Source organism: Hyperoodon ampullatus, assembly GCF_949752795.1.
Source record: "Hyperoodon ampullatus genome assembly, chromosome: 11".
Lineage (NCBI taxonomy): Eukaryota > Metazoa > Chordata > Mammalia > Artiodactyla > Ziphiidae > Hyperoodon > Hyperoodon ampullatus.
This window is the reverse complement of record NC_136924.1, coordinates 27,963,149-27,976,239: the sequence shown is the minus strand read 5'-3', so window position 1 is coordinate 27,976,239 and position 13,091 is coordinate 27,963,149. Positions and strand designations below refer to the sequence as shown.

At 38.7% G+C, this 13,091-nt stretch overlaps 1 protein-coding gene and 1 pseudogene across 2 annotated transcripts in view; one reads left to right on the top strand and one right to left on the bottom strand.

The window, feature by feature from the left end:
* The window catches only part of SLC41A2 (solute carrier family 41 member 2), a gene marked incomplete at its 3' end in the record, with an annotated part of 107,571 nt that extends 98,392 nt beyond the window's left edge, over positions 1-9,179 (top strand). Inside the window, exon 10 of the mRNA XM_079714386.1 lies at positions 8,994-9,179. Within this exon, the coding sequence (XP_079570512.1) occupies positions 8,994-9,179 (186 nt within the window). The remainder of the gene's footprint in view (positions 1-8,993) is intronic.
* On the bottom strand, positions 2,713-3,667 carry LOC307059949 (large ribosomal subunit protein uL23-like; annotated as a pseudogene). Its single transcript has 2 exons — positions 3,185-3,667; positions 2,713-3,074 (listed from the first exon to the last, which is right to left on the bottom strand). The product of its transcript is annotated as a large ribosomal subunit protein uL23-like (transcript).
* Positions 9,180-13,091: the final 3,912 nt, after the last annotated feature.

Here is a 13,091-nt window from a genome sequence, read left to right as displayed (position 1 = left end):
TTTTTCATTTCTAATTCTATTGATTTGAGTCTTCCTGTTTTTTCTTGATGAGTCTGGCTAATGGTTTATCAATTTTGTTTATCTTCTCAAAGAACCAGCTTTTAGTTTTATCATTCTTTGCTATTGTTTCTTCATTTCTTTTTCATTTATTTCTGAACTGATCTTTATGATTTCTTTCCTTCTGCTAACTTTGGGGGTTTTTTGGTTCTTCCTTCTCTAATTGCTTTAGGTGTGAGGTTAGGTTGTTTATTTGAGATGTTTCTTGTTTCTTGAGGTAGGCTTGTATTGCTATAAACTTCCCTCTTCGAACTGCTTTTGCTGCATGCCATAGGTTTTGGGTCATCATGTTTTTATTGACATTTGTTTCTAGGTATTTTTTGATTCCCTCTTTGATTTCTTCAGTAATCTCTTGGTTATTAAGTAGTGTATTGTTTAGCCCCCATGTGTTTGTATTTTTTACAGATATTTTTCCTGTAATTGATATCTAGTCTCATAGCATTGTGGTCAGAAAAGATACTTGATACTATTTCATACTTCTTAAATTTACCAAGGCTTGATTTGTGACCCAAGATATGATCGATCCTGGTGAATGTTCCATGAGCACTTGAGAGGAAAGTGTAATCTGCTGTTTTTGGATGGAATGTCCTATAAATATCAGTTAAGTCCATCTTGTTTAATGTACCATTTGAAGCTTGTGTTTCCTTATTTATTTTCATTTTGGATGATCTGTCCATTGGTGAAAGTGGAGTGTTAAAGCCCCCTACTATGATTGTGTTACTGTCGATTTCCCCTTTTATGACTGTTAGCATTCACCTTATGTATTGAGGTGCTCCTATGTTGGGTGCATAAATATTTACAATTGTTATATCTTCTTCTTGGATTGACCCCTTGATCATTATGTAGTGTCCTTCTTTGTGTCTTGTTATAGTCTTTATTTTAAAGTCTATTTTGTCTGATATGAGAATTGCTACTCCAGCTTCCTTTTGATTTCCATTTGCATGGAATATCTTTTTCCATCCCCTCACTTTCAGTCTGTATGTGTCCCTAGGTCTGAAGTGGGTCTCTTGTAGACAGCATATATATGGGTCGTGTCTCTGTGTCCATTCAGCCAGTCTCTGTCTTTTGGTTGGAGCATTTAATCCATTTACATGTAAGGTAATCATCGATATGTATGTTCCATTTACCATTTTCTTAATTGTTTGGGGTTTGTTATTGTAGGTCTTTTCCTGCTCTTGTGTTTCCTGGCTAGAGAAGTTCCTGTAGCATTTGTTGTAAAGCTGGTATGGTGGTGCTGAATTCTCTTAGCTTTTGCTTGTCTGTAAAGGTTTTAATTTCTCTATCAAATCTAAATGAGATCCTTGTTGGGTAGAGTAATCTTGTTTGCAGGTTTTTCCCTTTCATCACTTTAAATATGTCCTGCCACTCCCTTCTGGCTTGTAGAGTTTCTGCTGAAAGATCAGCTGTTAACCTTTTGGGGATTTCCTTGTATGTTATTTGTTGCTTTTCCCTTGCTGCTTTTAATATGTTTTCTTTGTATTTAATTTTTGTTAGTTTGATTAATATGTGTCTTTGTGTGTTTCTCCTTGGATTTATCTTGTATGGGACTCTCTGTGCTTCCTGGACTTGATTGACTATTTCCTTTCCCATATTATGGAAGTTTTCAACTATAACCTCTTCAAATATTTTCTCAGTCCCTTTCTTTTTCTCTTCTTCTTCTGGGACCCCTATAATTCGAATATTGGTGCATTTAATGTTGTCCCAGAGGTCTCAGAGACTGTCCTCAATTCTTTTCATTCTTTTTTCTTTATCCTGCTCTGCAGTAGTTATACCCACTATTTTATTTTCCAGCTCACTTATCCGTTCTTCTGCCTCAGTTATTCTGCTGTTGATTCCTTCCAGAGAATTTTTTGTTTGTTTGTTTGTTTTTGCAGTACACGGGCCTCTCACTGTTGTGGCCTCTCCTGTGGCGGAGCACAGACTCCGCACACACCGGCTCAGCGGCCATGGCTCACGGGCCCAGCTGCTCCGCGGCATGTGGCATCTTCCCAGACTGGAGCACGAACCCGTGTCCCCTGCATTGGCAGGCGGACTCTCAACCACTGCGCCACCAGGGAAGCCCCATCCTTGATTTTTTTCAAGTGTTCCATCACAACTATCACCCACCTATAATTAGTTCCTTCCCCCAACTCTGTTATATCAGATAATTTACCAATTTGCCTTTATCCTGGGACTTCATTTCCAGAGCAGTCCACCCTCCAGCTCTGTCTGGAGTCTGTCGCCAGCCCACTGCACAGCTCTTCCCCTGGAGGTTTCCCTCACTCTCTCTTAGGTTGGCACTTCTATTTTCTGGATCTCAGGTCTTTCTCTTTCTTGGTTCTCTCCCTCATTTTGCATCAAAACATTTTCAAGAAAGTTCCAAAGAGAACATGGGAGAATTTTTCTGAGTGCCTGCATGTCTTAAGATGACTATAGTTTACCCTCAACACTCAGTTGATAAATTGGGCACAGACTTATAGACTGGAAATACTCTTCTCTCAGGATTTTGCAGGTATTGCTCCCTTTTCTACTAGTGCAGCTGTTGAAAAGTCAGATTCTTGTTACTCATATATGACCTGGTTTCTTTTAATTCATAGCAAATAGTTGTTATGTTCTTTCTATGTGTCCAGCACTGTTCTAAGTGCTCTGTCCTGTTTAATGCTCATCTCATCATCTCTATGAGAGAGGGATTGTTTTCCCTATTGTACAGGAAGGCAACTGAGGCATGGAGAGGTTAAGTAGCTTGGAGGTGGGAGAAGTCTGTTGACTGGGCACTTTACTGTTGGAGGATCGGGGGTAGTTGGCCATTTCACGGGGAGCCCTCCAAGTTTGAACATCTAAGCCTCCTCTCTGGGGAGTTATACTTCCGCCTGCCTCTGTTCTTGGAACAAAATAAAGGTCTGAAAGAATCCCACTGTTAACTGTGCAGACTTCCAGTTCATCCTCGTCCTCTGCCAATACCTCATAATGTCTGGTATCCTTGAGACCTGAGTCATTCCCATTCAGTTTCTCTAGAATACATCCCTTTATTCTCCCACCTGGGCAGGACAGTTGAAAGAATGACAAGAGATTGCAGACATTTGCTTACTCCATTCACAGACTTTTATTTTTTTTATAGTCAAAACTTTTATATTTAGAATTAGCCAACTGGACACAGTTTGGATGATCCCAGTTTTGTTGGCAACATCCAAAGCATTGTAGTCAGAAGCCAGTCAAACATATGCCTTCTTCTCTCTGTCAGGCATGATCAGGGTGTTGACCTCAGCCATGTCAGTGTCACAGAGCTTCTTCACAGCCTGTTTAATTTGGTGCTTGTTGGCCTTGACATCCACAGTGAACCCCAGTGTGTTATTGTCTTCTGTTTTCTTTATGGCTGACTCAGTGATGAGGGGGAACTTGGTGATGGCATAGTGGTCAAGCTTGTTTCTCCTAGGGGCGCTCTTCTGAGGATATTTGGGCTGCTTCCTGAGCCACAGTGTTTTGGGCCATCAGAAGGCAGATGACATCCAGATCTTTTTTTTGTTGCTGTGGATGCCTTTCAACACTGCTTTCTTGACCTTCAAAGGCTTTGTTTTGGCTTCGTCTTTGGGAGGTCAAGGGCTTCCTTCTTCCACTGCGGCGCCATCTTCGTGAAAAGTCATTCACAGACTTTACAATAATCCTTTGGTGTTAGCCTCAGCACTACTTGGTCCTTACAAGTCCAAACTTGTCATGGATTCTACAGGGCATACTTACTGCCTTCCTTTCTCAGGCATCCTCCTGGGTAGGTATTTAAGTAGTGGCCCAGGCAGCCCTGGTCAGTGAGTTGCTGCTGCCCAAGCTGCTTACACTTTGTATTACGAAACACAAATGTCCAGGAAATTATAGGAAATAAGATAACCATGTAATTACCACCCAGCTTTATCAACCATTAGCAAATTATTTAAGCAACTATTTCAAAATGCTCAATAAAAATACATCATACCTATGGTTGGTGCCTCCTAGATATCCCTTCCTGGTCTTATTTCATTCTCTTCCTAGCAGTTATTAGCATTCTAAATTGGTATGTATCGTTGCCATGCATGTTTTTATACTATTGCTACAGATGTGTGTATCTATAACATATTGTATTGTTTTTCATATTTATAAACCTTATTAGAATCATTTATTTATACTGCTTTTTTCATTCAGCCTTATGCTTTTGAGACATACTCATATTGATTCATGTAGCTCTTTTTCATTCATTTTATTTTTTTATTTTTCAAGTATTTATTTATTTGGTTGCACTGGGTCTTAGTTGCAGCAGGCAGGCTCCTTAGTGGTGGCTTGCCAGCTCCTTAGTTGCAGCACACGGGCTCCTTAGTTGCAGCAGGCAGGCTCCTTAGTTGAAGCTCCAGGGCTCCTTAGTTGTGGCATGAGAACTCTTAGTTGCGGCATGCATGCGGGATCCAGTTCCGTGACCAGGGGTCGAACCCGTGCCCCCTGCATTGGGAGCGCAGAGTCTTATCCACTATGCCACCAGGGAAGTCCCTCTTTTTCATTCATTTTAGCTTCTATGTAAGTATTCAGTTGTATGACCTAAGAGTTAACTTAGCCCTTCTTGTTTCAATAGACATTTCAGGTTATTTCCAATTTTCGGCTTTTACAACAGTGATGCAGTGAATATCCTTGCACATTTCTCTTAGTATGCATGCATACAGTACACCAAGATATTGGTCTTTCTGGTCCTTGGGTAGCCACATGGGATCTGGGCCCAGCAGAGCCCCTCAGGCTAGCCTTCTTTAGCCTACATAGTTTTATCCTTTTAGGGTTGCAAGAGGGGAAAAAATCATTGTTTCTAGTGGAATTGCTGAACTAAGGAGCTGCACATCTTCACACTTAACATGCAGTGCCACATTGCTCTCCAAAGTATTAATAATTGTGCATGTTGCCAATGTGGAGTTCTTTTTTACCAAGACAATGTACTTCACTGATGGATGAGAACTTGGGCTTTAGTGTTAGACTAAACTTGAGTGGATGAGTTTGAGCCTGACTCCCTATGAGCTGTGTGATCTTGGGCAGACTTCTTATACTCTATAAATGCCTTTGTTTCCTCATAGCTCAAATAGGGATAGTAAAAATCGATAGCATTTTACAGAGATGTTTTGAAAATTAAATCAGTTCATACACGTTAACCTCTTTGAATACCGCATGGCCCCATAAACAGCCATTTTAAAAACAATGTTCACTATTATTGTTGTTTAAAAGGTGATTTCTGTCAGTCAGATGGTTATGAAACAGAGTTCAGTGTGGTTTTAATTTACGTCCCCATATTATTAGTGAGGTTGGGCATCTTTTCACATGTTTATTAGAGCTTTAGGTTTCTTCTTCTATTCTGTTGGATTGTTTCTTTTTCTAATGAACTGTAGGAGTTCTCTGGATATTCTCTTAGTATTTGAATACTAATTTTTTTGTCAGTTATGTGTAGTGCAGAGATTTTTTTCCAAGCCTGGGGCATGATTTTTAACTTTATTTATGGTATTTATTGAACCACAGGAATCTTTAATGTAAGTTATAAACAGTTCCTTTAATATATTATGCATTTTATTTATGAAATCATTCCCTACATCCAGGTCTTAAAGACCTTCTCTTACATTTTCTTATAAAACTTTTTTTTTTTTTGCGGTACGCGGGCCTCTCACTGTTGTGGCCTCTCTGGTTGCGGAGCACAGGCTCCGGACGCGCAGGCTCAGCGGCCATGGCTCACGGGCCCAGCCGCTCTGTGGCATGTGGGATCTTCCCAGACCGGGGCACGAACCTGTGTCCCCTGCATCGGCAGGCAGACTCTCAACCACTGCGCCACCAGGGAAGCCCTAAAACTTTTTGAGTATTGCTTTTTTTTTTGGTAAGATATGCCTAGGCAGATATTGCTTTTTTTAAAAATAAATTTATTTATTTATCTATTTTTGGCTGCATTGAGTCTTCATTGCTGCACGCGGGCTTTCTCTAGTTGCGGCGAGTGGGGGCTACTCTTCATTCCATTGCGCGGGCTTCTCATTGCGGTGGCTTCTCTTACTGCGGAGCCCGGGCTTTAGGTGCGCCGGCTCAGTAGTTGTGGCTTGTGGGCTCTAGAGCACAGGCTCAGTAGGTGTGGTGCATGGGCTTAGTTGCTCCATGGCATGTGGGATCTTCCCAGACCAGGGCTCAAACCCGTGTCCCCTGCATTAGCAGGTGGATTCTTAACCACTGTGCCACAAGGGAAGTCCAAGTATTGCTTTTTATATTTGTCTTTACCTGGAATTTATTGGGAGTATGAGGTAAGGGTGCCATTTTAGTTCTATTTTGTGTTTGTGGACCATATGGTCTCTGTCCCAACTACATAATTCTGTCATCGTAGTACTAAAACAGGTTTCTTACCCTCTCTGACTCACCTTCTCCAAGTGAACATTAGAGATGATAACAGTACCTACTTAATAAGAAGGTTGTGAGGATTAAATAATACACTAAATACACAATAAGTAAGCAAATAGGTAGAGTTGTGTTCCAATAAAATTTTATTTACAAAAAACAGGCAGCAGGTTGAATTTGGCCCATGGGCTATAGTTTGCCAACCCCCGTTCTAGACAAATCTCCCATTCAGTGTAAATGTTATACCACGAATTAGTAAATTATATATCACATATGTATGATGTATGTTATATAAATTTATATAAATATACTCATTATTAATATATAAATACATAATGTTATTAAAAATATACAATATGGATTTATTTGTTTGTATTTCCTGCCAATCCCGGAGAAAATAGCTACCCTCATTCTCTTTAAAAATTTTGTTTCCTCCAGCACGTATTACTCACACAATCAACAAATTTCTTTATTGAACCTTCATATACTCCAGTATTACAGAGTTTACTACATAATTTGTTACATTTATAGACAGCCCAAATTGGTTTTTTTTTTAAGTTGTTTTGATAACTTTTGGTAACTTTTACCCTTTACCCTAAAACTCTACCCTCTGACACTGTGTGTTATAAACTAGTGTCTCCTGACCCAATAACCTTCTTAAGTTTACACCTCCTGTCCTCCTTGCCCAGGACAAACAGTTCTTGTTCTCATAGGAGTCTCTTATATGAAAGACCTTGTCTCCCGCTGATTTTTATGCCCTCAATCAGATATCAAGGGTCTACTTTGTGAGCTAGTCACTCTGCTAGGTGCTGGAAGCACAGGGGTGAACAAGTTCCTAACACACTGCCGAGTTGTGGCCTGACCCATCCAGGGTCCAGTAGGTGACACTCTCTCGGTCTGTACACTATGCTTTTATTAATGTAACTTGAGACTGTGCTGCCTTTTTACCTTTCTCTTCATCTTCCTAAACTGAGGCTCTTATTAATTATCTCAAAGTAAGTATGGCAGGTATCAGGCCCATTTTGGTTTTGTTCTCCTCAAATGAGGAGATTGAGGGTTAATGGTAAGAAGCTTGCCCAGAGTCATATAGCTGATAAATGGCCAAAGTGGAAATCAAATCCAGATCTTATGACTTCCAAATCCAGGATTATTTCTAACATTCCATGCTTCCTCCACATGCAAAACAGATTGTCCTGAAGAATAGGACAATATGATTCCAAAACAGTCTTTGCCATGAAACACTAAGGAAGAATCAGCCTCATACAAAAGAAAACAGGACTTAAAGTACAACCTCTCTCTCTGACTGATGTCCAAAGACATGTGAAATTCCCTCCTTTGGATTAAGTATATGGCTCTCAGCTTGGACAAGCCACCATCCTTCCTGGTAAAGGTGTCAGAGCTAAACCACAGCACAGAAGTTTGGAACCCAAGGCAGACACCCCACCTTCATGGCCTACTTGTCAGAGTAGTGAAAGGTCACAGACCCTGGACTCGGCTAGACCTAGGCGGGCTTCCTCGTATACGTACCAGTGTTCTCACTACCACAAATAGCAAAGTAATAGCAGTGACACTGTTAAAATCAACTAATAGCAGACGTCTGTTGAAAGTGTATTGTGTGCCAGACACTGAATTACTCAGTCTGTTGTTTAATCCTCACAACATGCTCATGAGAGTAGATGCCATTATCATCTCTAATGTTCATTTAGAGACATAGAGAGGTTAAGTAACTTGCCTATAGTTAGCCAGCAGGTATAGAGGTATGCTCTTAACCAGTATCCTGTACTTGCCAACTTGTCCTAAACCAGTGAATATTAACCTCTCTAATCCCAAATCCCTTTTAATACTTTAGGTGTTTGAAAATTAGAGAATCCTCTTACTCTAAATGGATGAAAGAAAAAAATCATTTATCTGATCCCTAAATTCAAAGCATTCAAAGCATTAATATTCCTGATATCCTAGAAGATACTTATATCACCTTAGTATATGAATAGCCCTTTGAAATATTTTGACCCTGTTTATCTATAAATATATCTGTATCTGTATCAACAAGTCATTCCTCAGTGCACTTACCTTCTGGTGACTGTTCTTACCATTGAACCAAAGTTTTCCTTGACAAGCCACCAGTGGCCTTATAATTAGTAAGTAAATGGTCAGTTCTCCATTTTTATTTTATTTGATTGTACCTGCAATAGGAGAATGTTATTCCTTATTTTAATTTTTATTTCCTTCTTCATATGTCTTCTTCCTTCTTCACAGATTTATCATATAGGAAGAAGGTGAAACAACAGTGGTTTGGCAAAATGTACAATATTATTAAATATAAGGAACATGGTGGTTTGGGGAAGGCTAGAAGAAAATGAGAAGATATATGTGACAAGTTGAAGAAAAACTTTATTAATTGCAGCAATACATAGTATTTTTCTTGTGAAAAGAACATGTTACTGTCAATTAACTCTTTCTTCTTTTCCAGTGAGGTTCTTGACTTAGACGCATGCTGTTCCCTTCAGAGAGCAGTGGCTTAGGCTTACGGCCGTGTTTACTGGGCCAGGACTGTCCAGGCGACAGGAGTAATCTTTGGTGCTCTTTTCTAGGTGTTTACCTTGCTGTGGATTGCTGACTGGATGGTCCGTCATTTCTGGAGGAAAGGAAAGGACCCGGATAGCTTCTCCATCCCCTATCTGACGGCACTGGGTGACCTGCTTGGCACAGCCTTGTTAGCCTTAAGTTTTCATTTTCTTTGGCTTATCGGAGATCGAGATGGAGATGTTGGAGACTAATAAATCCTACAAACCGCTCTCAAGTTACCAAGAAGGAAAACACAAAGACAACCACTTATGGCTCTTTTTCAAAAATTTTAATTCAGTAGTTTGACTTCTGCGAGGGTAATCTTCAGTTGGCCCTGGTTCCATTAAATGGCCTTAACATTTTATTTTTAAAGAATTTGTGCTGAAACCAGAATGAACAGTATTTGTGCTGCTTTTCATAGAATAAATGATAATTTGACATAGACATAGACACAATCTCAAGCTCTGAAATAAATAGGAAAGAATATAGGATGTTTACAATGAATAATTTTAAAACCACAGACGTAGCAGAAATGTAATGTATTACTGTTTAACTCATAATGCCACGTTAAAGGAAACAGAGTTCTGGTTTAGCCTTTCTTGTCTCACAGATGTGTTGTACTGCAAGGCAGACTTTAAAATGAAAGGGGCCCAACCAAGCTTGTAATAGTTCTAACTAAGCCCACCTCTCTGCCAGCTGAGGATCCATTTACCAATTACTTTGCTCCTAACCTGACCTCAATATGTTCTGCTGAGTATGAGATAAACTCACTTTTACCTGTTTGTATGAATTTCCCTGTGCTGATGCTAATTTAATTTCAACTCTGCAAGTTCTCGGCAGGCTACCCTTTAAACACAGAACGGCCTTTAATGAAAGCAATGGGTCTTTTTTTTTTCTTTTCTTTTTTGGCTGTGCCATGTGGCATGCGGGCTCTTAGTTGCCCGACCAAGGATCGAACCCGTGCCCCCTGCATTGGGAGCTCAGAGTGCTAACCACTGGACCGCCAGGGACGTCCCACCAGTGGGCCATTTTTGATCATTGATTTGTTGAAAGAATGTTGATCTTTTTCTGAAGACTTAATAGTCCAAAATGAGATAACCTGAGCTGTGTTTGTAGAAACAAGATGATGTGAGAAATCGTGCGTGTGTGTGTGTATGTGTATGTGTGTGTGTGTGTGTGTGTGTGTGGTGTGTGAAAGAGAGAGACAGAAGCTTTTGATGGAGAGCTAAATCTTTGCTAAAAATTGTTGATAGCAAAGATCATAGTGGGATATTAGCATTCTGTGGTTATTCTTTAGCACATTTTATTGGTATGCTTTTGTCATGCGGTGCAAAAATTTTGCTTCTGGCCAGAATTTAGTATTTGTTACCTACCTTATAATTAATACTTTCTTTTCATTAAAAAAAACTGTACCATTTAATATAACCAAGCTATCATAAGATTTAGAATGAGCAAATGATTCACTCGCTCCTCTTAAGAACTCTATTGAAACTTGTAGGTTTACCATTTTAAAGGAAAAATTGGTGGGGTTACTTCGGTTATTGCTCATGCCTGTGCACATCATCTGTTTGCACAGGCTGACTTCTACGTGGGAGACTATCAGGTACATTGCTATGTTTCTCAAATATTTTTCTAAAACTCTGATTGTATTCTGAACACTTGACCAACACCTTAGTTATTCAATAGGTAAGCATTTTTATATTATATATAGTTCATTTTTTAAAAAATGCAGTGGAATCTCTCAAGACTGTCAGATATTTAATAATTTAACTGATAAAGGGAAGAAGAAATGCACATCGACTTTGACCGTTGTGATTTAAGTTGTCAATTAGTGTTAACATTATATAAGTAGTAGGTTGTTTATAAATATATTGGGGAAAGTGTTCCTATTAAGCTCTTTAAAATAAGGGGACTGTGGTTTAGAGTTATATATTTTTGCTTATTTTGAAACTTTATTCCACTCTTCTGCCTTATAATGAAGCTACTGAGGCAGAGAACTGAACTAATTATAGAATTTCTCCTTTGGAGAGTTATATTGTCACATAGTGAACATTCTTATAAAAGAAAGAATGATTAAGTTGATGAATATTTAGCTGCAAGATTTTTTATTTTTAAAATATCCATAAATTCTTTGATTTTATTGTAAAGCATTTGTAAATTGCTTTTTTACATTTGGGCTATATGATTCAGAAGGATTTATGTTTCCCAGTGATTTCTATTTTCATTTTTTTAACCTAAAGAAGTGCGCAGCAAACCACATTTTTAAAGCATTTACCAACAACTTTAGTTCATTACATATTCTAAAACACATTCAAAGACATGTATTATTTAGTACTCACAACAGTACATGTGAAATAGGTCAGGTAGATATTCCTATCTCTATTTTACAGCAGAAGAAACTGAAAATCAGAGAAGGTACATTTTTAATGTTGCACAGCTACAGAGTACCCAAATTGTGATTAAGTACAGGTCTCCAGTCTCCTAAGCCAGTTCTATTTCTGTGACCCTCCAAATGTACCAAGAGTACCTAACTCATTAATTGAGAGGAAATCAACTAGAGAAACAGGATTTTCTAAAATAGAATAGAGTATTGCTACATCTCTCCAATTTCAGACAGGTAAATCTTCATTTAATATATCTTGATGGTAAGTATAGCCAACTCTAAATTATTCATGTTCCTAAGACCAAGGAAATCAAAGATAAATGAATACTTTGGAAGAAAGAACAATGCCTTATTTCATAGAATATTTAATTGCCACCACCCTTCCCAGATCTAGCCATTTTCCATGAGATGCTAACAGATAACTAGGATGACTGATATGAGTTCTGTCCCCTCTCTCTTTTGCTACCCAATCTTGGCTATAGCAACAAAATGTCTAAAAGACATGTAATGGGAAAAAAAAAAGACGTGGAAAAATCAGTCACCAATTAGCTGAATTAATTTATAAAAGAGGTTTAAATTCCTTTTAAAAAAATTTTACTGGTTTTTTGAAAGCCTTTACATAAGTATGGAACCAATAAGATAACTTTGCCTACCCACAAAAATCATTTATTATCAGTCTTACATACAGCGAATTCACAATATTTATTTTTATACAACGTAAGTTTGCTTTCTGAACTTCTTCGCTTCACTAATTTATCAGGCACTTTATTTAAATACAGGTAGTCTTTTCAAAGACATTTTTTATTTTTCCCTACAATCATTTTTTTCTTTAAAAAAGTTTCTTAGAACCTAATAAAATAGAAACTGATGGTAATGTATCTTCTGGGAGACATCAAAAATTCCACGACGTAGACTCTCAATGATGAAGCCAAGTGAAGTACATTTTGAAGGGTCTTTCAGTAATTGGGCTTCCTTGCCTTATAATATAGCTCTAGTATAATGTACCCATTTATAAAAGGCATCTGCCATCTTTGAATTGTTGTAAACCAAATAATAAAATTTAAGGTATATTTACCCAGCCTTGTTGTACTTACTTCTTGATAAACCAGATGAACACTGAGCCTGTGTGGAACTCACCCAGAGAGACTGGGTGGTCTGTGTATATATGTTGTGTTTATGAGCATAATAAATTGGGCTTTGACCATACCTAGAGCTCCACTCCATTGCTTTACCACTTTTTCACTGTTAGGTTCTCTCCTAATTATTCAGCTTAGGTTCTTTGGCCCATCAACCTGTACATCCTCAACTGCCTCCTTCATACTTACTGGACAGCTCTGGTTAAATATAGCTCTATGCCTATCCTTTCCCTACATTTGAACAGCTGAATATGTTTCATGAAGAACCCATGACTGCTAGGACAGATCTTTACATTCATAACCTCAGACATCAAGTTAACCCTCAACTGCCCAGCAGCCTCCCCTATTTCTCTAATCACTTCACTCTCTGGGAGATCAGGCTTTTGTCCCCACCACTCTACTGAAAGTACCCCCGTCAGGGTCACCAGCAGTCTCCATGTTGCAAATCCAGAGATCAGTTTTCAATAAAAATCCTCATCTTAGCCTCTAAAGTTATATGACAGAGTCTCCTTCCTCCTTGAAATACTTTCTTCACTTGGCTTACAAAAAAGTCTGCCTTTTGCTTTCTTTTCTGCACCGCTGGAAGCCTCCTCTCTGTCTTGCTG